This window comes from Ranitomeya variabilis, chromosome 5, assembly GCF_051348905.1.
Source record: "Ranitomeya variabilis isolate aRanVar5 chromosome 5, aRanVar5.hap1, whole genome shotgun sequence".
NCBI lineage: Eukaryota > Metazoa > Chordata > Amphibia > Anura > Dendrobatidae > Ranitomeya > Ranitomeya variabilis.
Window position 1 is genome coordinate 175460075 of NC_135236.1, and position 14064 is coordinate 175474138.

Below are 14064 nucleotides of genomic sequence, written 5' to 3' on the forward strand. Positions count from 1 at the left end.
ATATTTAGCTATGAGAAGGTTACAAAGCATCTACCTCCATAAAATGACCCAGTGATTGCGCCTTCTGGACATTATGAGCTGCTGTAAGGCATCAGAGAGGAGCGATCAGCCACCGACTTCTCCCAACATTAGCAGTACCCTACTATTCCTGACAATTGTATCCACATGTTTATTGGTATTATTTGCTGTTAACCCCTGATCCAAAAGGACAAAATGGATGGGCAATAAACAATATATTGCAATGTTTCCTAGTTTGTAAGTCATATATATATTTCAAAATGTGTCTAGAAATGTAACCTTTACTTTAAATGGAAAGTGTCAGCAGGTTTTTTGCCATGTAATCTGAGAGCACCCTAATGTAGAGGCAGAAACCCTGATTCCAGCTATGATAAAACCCCTCTTTTCTCTGTTGTATACGTGACAATAGTCAGAATGCTGAGCTGTACATAACCGCTGCCACAGCACTGATTGACAGCTTCCTGTGTACACTGTGAAATCTGCCAATCAGTGGTGGGGGCGGAGTTACACACATTAGCCTGACTGGCCTGCATGTGCAACCTAGTCAGGCAGTCATAATCTCCTGCTGATTAAACACTGATTGTATTTAAACTACATGGGGAGAACTAGATGGACTTAAAGTCTTCCTTCAACCTTAAATACTATGTAAGGGTATGTGTCCACGTTCAGGATTGCATCAGTATTTGGTCAGGATTTTTCATCAGTATTTGTAAGCCAAAACCAGGAGTGGGTGATAAATGCAGACGTGGTGCATATGTTTCCATTATACTTTTCCTCTAATTGTTCCACTCCTGGTTTTGGCTTTCAAATACTGATGAAAAATCCTGACCAAATCCTGATGCAATCCTGAACGTGGACACATACCCTTACTATGTTACAGCACACATCCCAATAAGTGACACGTCCCTGGAATCAGGTTCTCTGCTCCTACAATATGCTGCTCTCCGATTAAATAGCAAAACTATGTTGACAGATTCCCTTTAAAGGGAAGCTGTCACTCGATTCTTGGTGCCTGTGGTTTGGGAACATTGGCACCCAGGAATGATTAAACATCGCCTGAAGGGCTGGTCCTGGACTATTTATTTTATTTATGTTACTTTCTTATAGATCACCATTATTTTCCACAGCACTTTACAGACATTATCACAACTGACCCCATTGGTGCTCACAATATAATTTCACTATCAGTATATCTATGGAGTGTAGGTGGAAACAGGAGAACCCGGAGGAAACCCACGCATGTATACACATGGGAGAGACCTGTCTATCGACTAGAGCTAGGAAGCCAGGCTGTGACTCATGCTACCTGTGATTTGGCCAGCATGATTCAAGTGATAGTTTTGACATTATTCACCATAACCAACGGGGTTATGAAAGATAGCTCGGAAATGCTAGATTCAAGTTTACCAAGTTATCTAAAACTATATTGTTGAACGAATGCTTAATATCAAATTATTGTAAAAGGAATGTTACATTTCAAAATGTAAGATGAATGTAAAAATATTATTTTATGATGGGTATTCAACATAAATAAAACACTTTAAGATTTAAGTTGATCTATTGGCAGATTTCTCAATACAAATTGCAAATTGCAGTGTTAACTAGATCTGTGATGTACTTACTTTGAAAAACTATTTGTCAGAATGGCCGTACAATCCACCCAAACTAACTGACATCTTCTCAGTGTCTCTCCTCCTCTGCTACTGAATCTCCATCCACCCAGTGTGATTGACAGCTCCTCAGTGTCCCTCCTCTGCTGCTGCTGAATCTCCATCCACTTATTGTGATTGACAACTCCTCAGTGTCCCTTCTCTTCTGCTTCTGAATATCCATCCACCTAGTGTGATTGACAGCTCCTCAGTGTCCCTCCTCTTCTTCTGCTGAATATCCATCTACCTAGTTTGATTCACAGTTCCTCAGTGTCCCTCCTCTTCTGCTGCTGAATATCCATCCACCTAGTGTGGATGACAGCTCCTCAGTGTCCCTCCTCTGCTGCTGCTGCTGAATCTCCATCCACCTAGTGTGACTGACAGCTCCTCAGTGTCCCTCCTCTTCTGCTGCTGAATATCCATCCACCTAATGTGATTTACAGCTCCTCAGTGTCCCTCCTTTTCTGCTGCTGAATATCCATCCACCTAGTGTGGATGACAGCTCCTCAGTGTCCCTCCTCTTCTGCTGCTGAATATCCATCCACCCAGTGTGATTGACAGCTCGTCAGTCTCCCTACTCTGCTGCTGCTGAAAATCCATCCACTTATTGTGATTGACAACTCCTCAGTGTCCCTCCCCTTCTGCTGCTGAATATCCATCCACTTATTGTGATTGACAGCTCCTCAGTGTCCCTCCTCTTCTGCTGCTGAATATCCATCCACCTAATGGGATTTACAGCTCCTCAGTGTTTCTCCTCAATGCTGAGATCTCACACTGCTCAGTACAAGCTGCAGCTGTCAATCAGGTTGGGTGGATGAAAACTGAAGACATTTGGACTTTTGAGCTATTTTATAGCTGGACTCTTAATATGCTCATTTTCATAGTGGGATTATACAGCCATTTGGACATGGATTTTAGAAATCTGTTTAATAATTGATGCTGTTCACATTACATAACCTGACAACAGAGCCACTTATAATAGGCTAAATAGGTTACACTGTAAATAGCCTGTAGTGGCTGCATAAAACTCTTTTAAATAGTTTATGTGAACTCATTGTGGTCTCCTCTATATTTTACCAACAGAGTACAGGAGATATCTAGTAAAAGTGTATGCAGCCCCCTTATCACATCGCTGTAATGACCCCTCGCCATTATAGTTTGATGTATTTCACTATGATTTTTTACACTTTTTATGCTTTGGTCCTTTACAAAGCAGAATTTTAAAGCACAAAAGAATTAAACAATGCGCCCTACCTTACCCTGTTTGTTAATACTGTGCTATGTAGAGGAGGAAATGCATAATTGATGCAATACAAAAACATCAATTATGCAATTTCTTAGCACTAACTAATGTAAAGTATTTCAGCTTAGTGTTGAGCAAGCGGGTGGACGTTAGAACGCTGTGCCGTTCAGCACTGTTGGCTAAACACGTATGTCGTACATTCTTAGAGCAGATTAATCTCTACATTCATCTGACAGGTGTACATCCACTAGCCCAGTGTGGCAGAATAAATGGAAATATTGTCCTCATAAGGCTGCTGATTGTCATATCGAGAAATAAATATATCCTTTATAGTGAGCGGAGCAATATTTCTCAGTCATCCATTGTGAATCCGCCCCCGCATCTTCCTCACACATTGCCTTCTAAAGGTCTGTGCTCGTCATGTCTGGCATCTGCTGTCATTCTTGCTGTTGCACCTTTGTTCCTTTGCTGAATATCATTTCCCAGGCTTCTCTGGAATATAGGAAGGATTAGATGCTTCCCAATCCACGTGTGACTCAACATGTTGTGGAAAGCTGTCTTATTGAGTCTGTAGTAATAGATGAAGTCTACAATCATCAAGGAAAGGATTAAGAGTCCATAGAAGCCAATGCCAAGAAGAGGAAGAGGGCTCCTAGGAAAATGACAAGAAAAGTCAGTTGACCTCAGATGTAAATATGTCTGATCACGGTTCTGTGTCATCTATACAATACAACATGTTAACTTGCTGTTCTTGTTTCATGTCTCACATTAATGGATCATCAGATGATAAATACTGATGGTGTAATCTGGGGACAGCGTGAGGCAGGGGTTAAAACACTGATCTCAACGGTGTGTCACATGTCAGGCTGTGTGCTGTTGTTTACTTACACTGAACGTTTTATCACCTGGTGACTATTATTGTCTGAACTACAGTAGCTATAGCAGCATTTGCATGCTAGTTTGACTCTGCCCCTTCTGCGATAAGCAGCTCACTGACAATAGACAATGTACACATTGAGCCTGGTGTGGGTGAGGGCAGCTTTTCAGCGCTGCTGTATTGCTAAATCTAATAGCTCTGATTGTGTGAGAAATGATCGTACATCGTACAATTCAGAGTCTCTATGTCTACATCAGGCTGCACTCAGAGGAAAATAACCAAAAGAGAATGACGCTACAGCTTAATTAAAAAATACAGTCTTTATTCCGAACAGGTAATTTCCGTTTAAAAACAACAAAGTCATATAGATAAATATAATGACTCAACAAATAACATGGGGGACGACACACAAGTACCACGTACATGCCAAGGAAGGACCGAATAAGATTGATATACAAAACAGCCAGTACTAATTGTAATATATACGTAATGGTATGCACACAGCTGTATGCAATGAGAGCACATCAAAAATACCATAAGTAGTCAGAGGTAGAGTTGAGCGACTTTTACTTTTTTTCGGATCGAGTCGGGTTTCGCGAAACCCGACTTTGTCAAAAGTCGGGTCAGGTGAAATCGGCCGATTATTGCGAAAAGTCGGGGGCCGACTGAAACACGAAACCCAATGCAAGTCAATGGGGAAGCAAAGTCGGCAGTGAGCGGAGGACAGGAAAACACCTACAGTACCCATTTTAATGCCAAAAACATCAATTCTTGTTACTTAAGCTTGTCAATCTTAATTTACTTTATAATAATAGTTAGAAAACTGGGGGTCATTTGGCTAAAGTTGTGGGGGGGTAGGGCTGGCTCAAGATTTTCGTGGGCCCAGGAAACGCGGAATACGGCGCGGTGGTGGAGCAGGGAGAGGTAAGTATTTCAACTTTGCAAGTGCTGTGATCCTGAGCAAGCAGGGGAAGCCCACTCGTTGGCACTGGCACAGGACCACTCATAGTACGGCGGTGTGTTTGACAGCGGGTGGCGCCTCCCACTGGCATAGACACTTTTGCATACTATGAGGGGCCCTGTGTTAGTGACGTCGCCAACCAGTATGCCCCCCCCCACCTGATGAAGGAACCTGCACTTTCATCTGCACCTTCCTCTTTGTCCCCGTGTAAGGTGGTATAGTATGCGGGAAGGGGAACCTGACTTTCAGCAGGGTCAGATTCTGGCTGTGTAGAGTGCAAGGGGAATGTAGTGGTCTGGGTCAATGTACCAGCAGACTCATCTAGCAGTGGCTGGGCAATGGGCAGGATGAGGAGGAAACACAGATATAGGCCCAAAGAATAAAGTGGGCTAAATGCAGTTCAAATGTGGTAACAGAACTAAACAGGCGGCATTGCTTTGTTCAGTGGAGGACAACTGTAATGAGTGGCAGACACAGTCAGTAGGCCCAAATAATAAAGTAGGCTAAATGTCTGCCAAAAAATTGTTCATAAATAAACAGGTGGCATAGCTAGGTACAGGGGAGGGCTCCTCTGCTGAGTAGCAGACAGTGGTAGTAGGCGCAAAGTATTAACTGGTCTAAATGGAGGCCAGGGCCCCTGTATATTTTAACTGTCATCTATCATTTCAACAAATTTGTATTGGCAGTGCCATTGAAGGATTTAACAGCACAGACTACACAGTGGTGGAGCAGGGAGAGGTAAGTATTGCAAGTGGTAGAGCACTGTTCGAGCTAGGGGGGAACACTCTCTCGTGGGCGGTGGTACTGGCACAGGGCCCCTCATATTACGACGGTGTGTCTGACGTTGGTTGTGCACCACCACCGCCAGAGACACTTCATTGTACTATGAGAGACCCCGTGCCAGTGCCGTCGCCCAAGAGTGGGCCCACCCACCTGTCCAGGCAAACGGCACTTGCACGGGTGCTTGCGCCAGACTTCCTCATTTTTTGGAAAATCTAACCAAAATAACAACCGTTATATGGTACTGTAAAACAAGGTAGAAGGTGTATATAAACTTGTTGAGAATTTAAATCTCCCTTTTTTTGGGGGGAGACTGAACCAAAACTCAGGCCCTGTGCATAAGGCCTGTTTCACACATCAGTGGCTCCGGTACGTGTGGTGACAGTTTTCTCACGTACCGGAGACACTGACACACGTAGACACATTAAAATCAATGTGTCTCTGCAGATGTCAGTGATTTTTCGCGGACAGTGTGTCTGAGTGCAAAACACGGAGACATGTCAGTGTTCGTGTGAGCGCACAGATCACACAGACCCATTAAAGTCAATGGGTGCATGTCAACACGCACCGCACACGGATGCCGTCCGTGTGCCGTCCGTGTGCTGTCCGTGTGCCGACCGAGGACCACACGGACCGTGCAGGAGACAGCGCTAGAGTTAAGCGCTGTCCCCCCTGCGTGTGGTGCTGAAGCCGGCATTCATTTCTTCTCCCCAGCAGCGTTCGCTGGAGAGAAGGAATGAAAAATCAAGGTTTTTGGGTTTTTTTTTGTGTTTAAAATAAAGTTTGTGGTCCCATAGGGGTGGAGCCGCATATTCATCACTGTAATGAGCGGTATCACGTGATCGCTCACACAGGACAAGCTGCCAGGGCTGAGAGGAAGCATCGTGGGAGCTGGGTGAGTATTTTAATGCCAGCGGGCGGGCGGGCGCACAGGGGGTGGGAGGCGGGAGGTGACCACGAACTTTATTTTAAACACACACAAAAAAAAACACCTTGATTTTTTATTCCTTCTCTTCAGCTAACGCTGCTGGGGAGAAGGAATGAATGCCGGCTTCAGCACCACACACAGAGGGGACAGCGCTTAACTCTAGCGCTGTCTCCTGCACGGTCCGTGTGGTCCTCAGTCGGCACACGGGCGGCACACGGCTGCCGCACGTGTGCCACACTGATGTGCCACGTGAGCACACGGACACACGGACACGGATAACTCTGGTACCAATTTTTCCGGTACCGGAATTATCTGGACGTGTGAGACTGGCCTAATACAACACAATGTAAGTGGCAGAAAGTGGCTGGCTGATATACGACAAACTAACAGGACTGAAGTATATCCACTTTGTGAGAATTTTAATCTCACTTTTTTGGGGGGGAGACTGAACCAAAACTCAGGCCCAGTGTATAAAACAACACAATGTAAGTGGCAGAAAGTGGCTGGAAGATATATGAAAAAATACAAGGACTGTAGTACAATTTCAATCTCCCTACAATGATCTCAGGACAAGTATGGCAGCAATAAAAAGGACTGCTGCACACAAAAGTGTGGACAAATAAACAAGATAACTGTGCAGAAAGGAGCAACAGGATTTTTGCTTTTAAAAAAGCAGTTGGTTTGCACAGCAGCGTGCAAACAGCAATGCAGCTATCAGGGAGCCTTATAAGGCAGCCTAATAAGCTACAGAGCTGATACACAAAAATATAGCCTCCACTGTCCCTGAAAAAAAAGGTGGTGTTGGACAGTGGAAATCGCTACAGCACAAGCAGTTTGGGGGTTAATCTTCCGTCCCTAACTATATCCCTTCTTCTGATGAAGCTGCAGCAACCTCTCCCTATGCTAAGATCGGCAGAAGTAAGATGGCGGTCAGCGTGCACTCCCCTTTATAGCCCCTGTGACGCCGCAGAAAGCAAGCCAATCACTGTCATGCCCTTTTCTAAGATGGTGGGGACCGAGACCTATGTCATCACGCTGCCCACACTCTACGTCCTCCTTCATTGGCTGAAAAATGGAGCGGAAAGCGTCATATGAAACGCGACTTTTGCGCGCAGATCGGCGACCTCATGGCCGATCCCACACTAGGATCGGGTCGGGTTTCATGAAACCCGACTTTGCCGAAAGTCGGCGATTTTTGAATTTGTCCGATCCGTTTTGCTCAACCCTAGTCAGAGGGATTATCGCAGGCATATATCCACCACTATAATCAGTGGGATATATATGTGTGAATAAGAATGGCTGAAACTCCACAGGGTAATCAAGTTATATCAGAGTGTATAGGCAAAGATAAATATAATAAAGTGCAGAGTGCATTGTGCAATTTATAACTTAATGTCAATATACAAATAAGTACCATTGGCAAGTGCCATAAGAAGTTCCATTATTAGGACAACATTTAGAATGCACTAGCCAAATACAGTCTATACACTCAATGTATGACACCCGCCCCCCGAAGAAGCGTAGAGCGAAACGCGCGTAGGGGTCTTCTCTGTCCACGTGTACCTCAGGTTGGTTCTCGTATTCTCCTATTACGGGTTACTCTCTATAAGTGGTATACACTTTATGTCATCCAGCATGGATGGGACCTACTCACACCTAATCATAGGTGTCATACATTGAGTGTATAGACTGTATTTGGCTAATGTATTCTAAATGTTATTCTAATAATGGAACTTCTTATGGCACTTGCCAATGGTACTTATTTATATATTGACATTAAGTTATAAATTGCACAATAACTGGTGACGCCACATCCACACTACGACCATTATGGGTGAGGTTCAATCCTGTAACTTTTTTTATGCCTGTCTATACTAGCAAAAGTAGTGGTGATGATTTTGCATATGAGCATATACAATTGTGCGAACTTGAACCTCGGATTGACTACATTAGTGTGGGAGTGGGGTATTTTTACATGGATCCTTTGCATAGGGAGTTAACCCCTTTTTTGTAATTGTGTACACAAAAAAAGTTTCTTGTGATTTTGTTATAAGATGTTTATTAAATAAATACTATACCTTTTTACCTTAACAGTTCTTTTGACTCCAGTTATCTGATTATGTATATACACATACACATACAGTATACTATAGTTACTTTACAATCACCCCAGAACGTCATGGCTGTATTCTGTATTCTGGCCATACCTAGAGATATACGTGGCAAGCTTCTCTGACAGGTTGACTTTCATCACGGACTCAAACTCTTCTTGGTTACAGCAGTACTTCAAGGATTCGTTTCCCGGCCAGCAGCAGTACAGGTGTTCTTGAGAGTCACTTAATCGCGGACAGTAAAATCCTGAATGGTAAACGTCACCTTGCCCAGGATAACCCTCACAAGTCCGCACATTAACAGTCGAAGCTAGAAGACAGATGAAGACTGGTTATTACTCCAATATTCTTAATTAAGACCCACCATCATTATATTGGTCTTCTGTCATTGATTTGGCCTTTAGTAAAGGTCACAACTTCTTATACTAATTGTAGAGATAGCATTTAATGGGGATCCATCTATCTACCCATCAATGTTGTATCTTATTTATTTTATATCTCGTCTAGTGCCCCCTGCCATTTTTTCATTTACTGTGAAAATAAGTGCTGCATTTTTTTTATGATGCTACAAATATAGCAAAGCCTTTAAAAAAATGCTATTAGCTGAATTACATATTGCTTAAAATATGTGTTAGACTTTTAGGAAGAAATTTGAATGTAAAACTCCAGTATTTTTGTTTATGTTTTTTAATTTTGTTATCAGATATGTAGAGTGGATGCAGTAAAATACCAGTCACTGCCAGTTCCAGCGCCGCTCCGGTCCTGTCCTGCACCATGTGCCTGCAGCTATGACTAACCGGCTCTCTACAGCCTCTTCTGTGTGACCGGAAGTCACTTTCTCAATGTAAGTCTATGAGAATCAGACCGTTGCATCCGTAGACTTACAATAAGAGAGTAACTAACAGACCACGGTGTGAGTTGGTTAGCCGAAAGTGCAGTCACATGACACAGGAGAAAACTGGAACAGTGCTGGAAACGGGAGAAGACGGCAACCAGAAGTATTTTAATGCATGTACCGTACATATATTAATGATGTTAGTAGTATTTTACCCATATAGCGCCATTAGTTCCACAGCACTTTGCAGACATTATCATCACTGCCCCATTGGGGTCACAATCTAAATTCCCTATCAGTATGTCTTTGGAGTGTGGGAGGAAACTGGAGAACCCAGAGGAAACCCACGCAAACACGGGGAGAACATACAAACTCCTTGCAGATGTTGTCCTTGGTGGGATTTGTACCCAGGACCCCAGCGCTGCAAAGTAACAGTGCTAACCACTGAGCCACCTTGAAATCTAACGGATTGGTAAAATTAAAAAAAAAAAGAAGCTGAAATGGGACTTTGAATGTTGCCAGTAGCATTTCTGCACTATGTAGAGATCATTTCTACTGTATTTTTTTAAAAGATTTTTTGGGGATTATATTTCCTAGAAACAGGAAATGGTGCAAAAACTAACCAACAATCACCTGGTAATTCCTCCTGCACTCCACTCCCTCCATTCCGGTGGTTCCTGTTGATAATATGCAATGATGTCACATCCATTATTCACATTTCCACTGCAGCCAATCATAGACCTCAGCAATCACTTGTAAGTATCACCGCTGAGACCAGTGATTGTCTGCAGCAATTACCTCAATAATGGACACAGCGTTATCACTGCAGGACTAAAGGAGACCACTAAAGCAGAGTTGTTGGGGGATTTTAATGGGTTAGTAATTCTTATTTTTATACTCCCTGCAATTTAAATCAAAGACAACCCCGTTAGAGGGTTGGGAAGTGCGGTTATAATGTGTGAGCAGGGCCAGCTCCAGGTTTTCGTGGGCCCCGGGAAAAAGAGTCTCAGTGGACCCCTGTAACGCATGCCACATGATACACAGACACGGAGAAATATAGGTATAGTACAATGCCAAAGATTTCACTTACTTTCTACATTACATAAGTGATATCTATAGCTCAGAAACCAGACAGTATAGTCCTCTATATAGTAGTATGGGCACCACATAGTGCTCCATACAGAATAATGAGCCCCATATATTGCTCCAAACAGTATAATGAGCACCATACAGTGCTCCATACAACATAATGGACCCCATATAGTGATCCATACAATATAATGGACCCCATTTCATGCTCCATAGAGAATAATGTGCCCCATATAATGCTACACATGGTATAATGAGCCCCGTATAATGCTCCATTCAGTATAATGAGCCACATATAATGCTTCGTACAATATAATGGCCCAGATATTATGCTCCATACAGAACAATGAGCCCCATACAAAGCTTAATATAGAATAATGTGCCCCATATAATACTCCATACAGTATAATCAGCCCCATATAATGCTCCATACAATATAATAGATCCCATATAATGCTCCATACAATATAATGGACCCCATATAATGCTCCATACAGAATAATGAGCCCCATATATTGCTTCATACAGAATAATGGACCCCATATAATGCTCCATACAGTATACTGAACCCCATATAATGCTCCACATAGTATATTGAGCCACATATAGTGTTCTATACAGTATAATAAGCCCCATATAATGCTCCATACAATATAATGGACCCCATATAATGCTCCATACAGAATAATAGACCCCATATATTGATCCATACATAATGAGCCCTATATAATACTCCATACAGTATATGATGGGCCCCAAATAGTGCTCCAGTATACGATTGGCTCCATATGATGCTCCATATTTAATGGGCTCCATATGATACTCCATATATAATGGGCACCAAATGATGCTCCAGTATATGATGGGCCCCATATGATGCTCCATATATAATGGCCCCCATATGATGCTCCATATATAATGGTCCCCATATGATGCTCCATATATAATGGCCCCCATATGATGCTCCAGTATGTGATGGGCCCCATATGATGCTCCATATATAGTTGGCCCCCTTTGATGCTCCAGTACATGCTGGGTCCCATATAAAGCTCCATATATAATGGGCCTCATATGATGCTCCAGTATATGATGAGCCTCATATGATGCTTCAAACATAAAAAAATGAAATACTTCTCCTCGCTGGCCGCTTTTCTGCTCTGGACTGTTCAGGCAGAGGGCGCACAGACGTGACATAATCACGCCCCCTCTGACCTGAAATGTCAGAGTCAGAGGACGTGGAAGACACTGCAGCACAGGAACGGGGAAAGGTAAGCATTGCAAGTATCGAGACCCTGAGCAAGTGGGGGGCCCACTTGCGGGTACTGGTCCTGGGCTCCCATAGTGCGCCGGTGTCCCAACAGCGAGTGGGCCCCTCCGCCTGCTCAGGGCTCCAGCACTTGCCCGGGTTTTGTTAATCCTGGAAATCTTTTTCAAATATGTCCTAAATTCAGATGTCATTTACCCAATCCACCCACTATTCTGTCAATAAACATGCATTTCTAGGTTGTTTCTAATACAACTCTAGCTCTTAATCTTTAGAAACAAAAAATATTGCTCCATCATGACAGTAGTCAGCATATATAGAACTTATTGTCATCATTACTTGCACAAGTTTTTGACTAATAGGAGTCCCCCATTGACAAGCAGTGGGACACAAGGTTGTAGCCTATGTTCACGCTGGGCATTTTTTGCTGCTTTTTTATGCTTTTTCATGCTAATTTTCAGCTGCATTTTACAGTACAAACTATGTCTATGAGATTTCAGAAAACTCATGCACACATCTTGGTTTTCTTGTCATCAGTATTTTGTGCTTTGCATGTTTTTTTTGGACATAGAGCGTGTTACTTCTTTCAGGGATTTTTCAGCAATTTTCACCCATTGAAAAGTATCGCACCAAAAATGCAGCAAAAAAAACGGACCAAAACCTGTTTTTTGTTGCAGCTTCTTTCTTGCCAAGCATTCAGGTTTTGGTGCGGAAAAAAAACAGCAAAAACTCCCAGTGTGAACTTACCCTTACACCACGTTATCTTAAGCAATCAATTGTGTTCTGGGAAGAATCATTTGCCAGAACTGCCCGATGGCCAGTCCAGCCCTGGTCATGGCATAATGGTTCATTTTCCTTGTTATAGTGCCATGCAATTGTTACCATCCACCTCTCGTGTCTCCCCTTTTCCTCATAGATTGTAAGCTTGCGAGCAGGGCCCTCATTCCTCCTGGTATCTATTTTGAACTGTGATTTCTGTTATGCTGTAATGTCTATTGTCTGTACAAATCCCCTCTATAATTTGTAAAGCGCTGCGGAATATGTTGGCGCTATATAAATAAAATTATTATTATTATTATGCATGACCATGATTAAGGGAGCTTAGTCTCCAGAAACGCATTGAGATTCTTACCCATATGGTTCGTGCTGAAGTCTGTATCCTCTATGTTTAAAGTTTGTGAATAAAGAAAACTCTTTTTTACGGATTCGGTGAAGCTGGACATTCTCTTCTTACAAAGATATTATACAGTCACCATGCGACAAGTGGGCCTGTGTAACCTCAAATTCCAGGGCTGAATTTTAGTCCCAGTCTGGCCCTGGCCATGACCATCAAAGTAATGTGGAGGTATGGCAGGTTGTGAGAGATGTGGCCAGTAGATGAGAGTGCTAAACGCCAGCTCTCTTTCAATCACTTTTTTAAAATAGGTTTCCTAAATTTGTTAAAATGTTTATTTTTTCCCCATTCTGTTTCTAAGATTATAACATATTTGTCAAATTGTTTTAAATGATTACTATAATTTCAGCAAACTTTGCATAAATCAATAGTACAGGCAAATATTCAAAATGTTGTAATATATCTTATCAGAGAATTCTGCATTTTTCTCCACTTTTGACTACTTTTTACCCTCTTCTTGCCTCCTGACCTCACCATCCCTAGCAATAGCTCAAATCCATCTTGGTCAAAGCAAGAGGAATTGCCATCACAGTGAGGTGTTAGGTTACAGCTCCAATTATACTGAAGAGAGAAATGGAGGAAAACGCGACCATAAAGTCCATATACAAAATATGTAGTGAATAAGTATTGATTTTATTAAATTACATCAGGTGACAACAATTGAACATAAAACAATATAAATAGAATGATTAAAAAAACTATGTTAAAAACAGGGCTGCACATCCAGATATACAAAAGATAGTAGTCAAGAAGGAGCAAGAGAAAATGTACTTTGGTGACTAGTAAATCACAGTACTAAGAGTTATGTAGTTAGATAGAAATAAATCTGTCATGCATTTGAAGATTTAATTGAGGTAGTAGAAGTAGCTGTAAAGTGCTTGTGCAAAATGGCTGTAATAAGTATCTCTACTAGTCCAAGATGTAAGTACATATAATCACAGTACTGGAGGATGGCATGGGAGTGTGGTGGTAGGAAATGTTATCACTACCGCATAGTAAGTACATCAGCTGGTGGTGTACAAAAAGTAGTGAATATCACTAGTTGTAATGAATGTACTTATGGCAGAGAAGGTTCCCTCTCCTGGATGGCGTCCACCCCGACACGCGTTTGGGCAATCTGCCTTCGTCAGGGGGA

At 42.4% G+C, this 14064-nt stretch overlaps 1 protein-coding gene across 2 annotated transcripts in view; it reads right to left on the reverse strand.

Annotated features, from left to right (window-relative positions):
• Positions 1–720: 720 nt before the first annotated feature.
• The window catches only part of LOC143773521 (protein shisa-like-1a), a 32994-nt gene continuing 19650 nt past the window's right edge, over positions 721–14064 (reverse strand). For both annotated transcript variants that reach the window (XM_077260939.1, XM_077260938.1), the window contains exons 3-4: positions 8664–8877; positions 721–3562 (exon numbers count right to left, since the gene is read on the reverse strand). In XM_077260939.1, coding sequence (XP_077117054.1) covers positions 3298–3562; positions 8664–8877 — 479 coding nt within the window. In that variant the 3' untranslated portion in view covers positions 721–3297. The remainder of the gene's footprint in view (positions 3563–8663; positions 8878–14064) is intronic.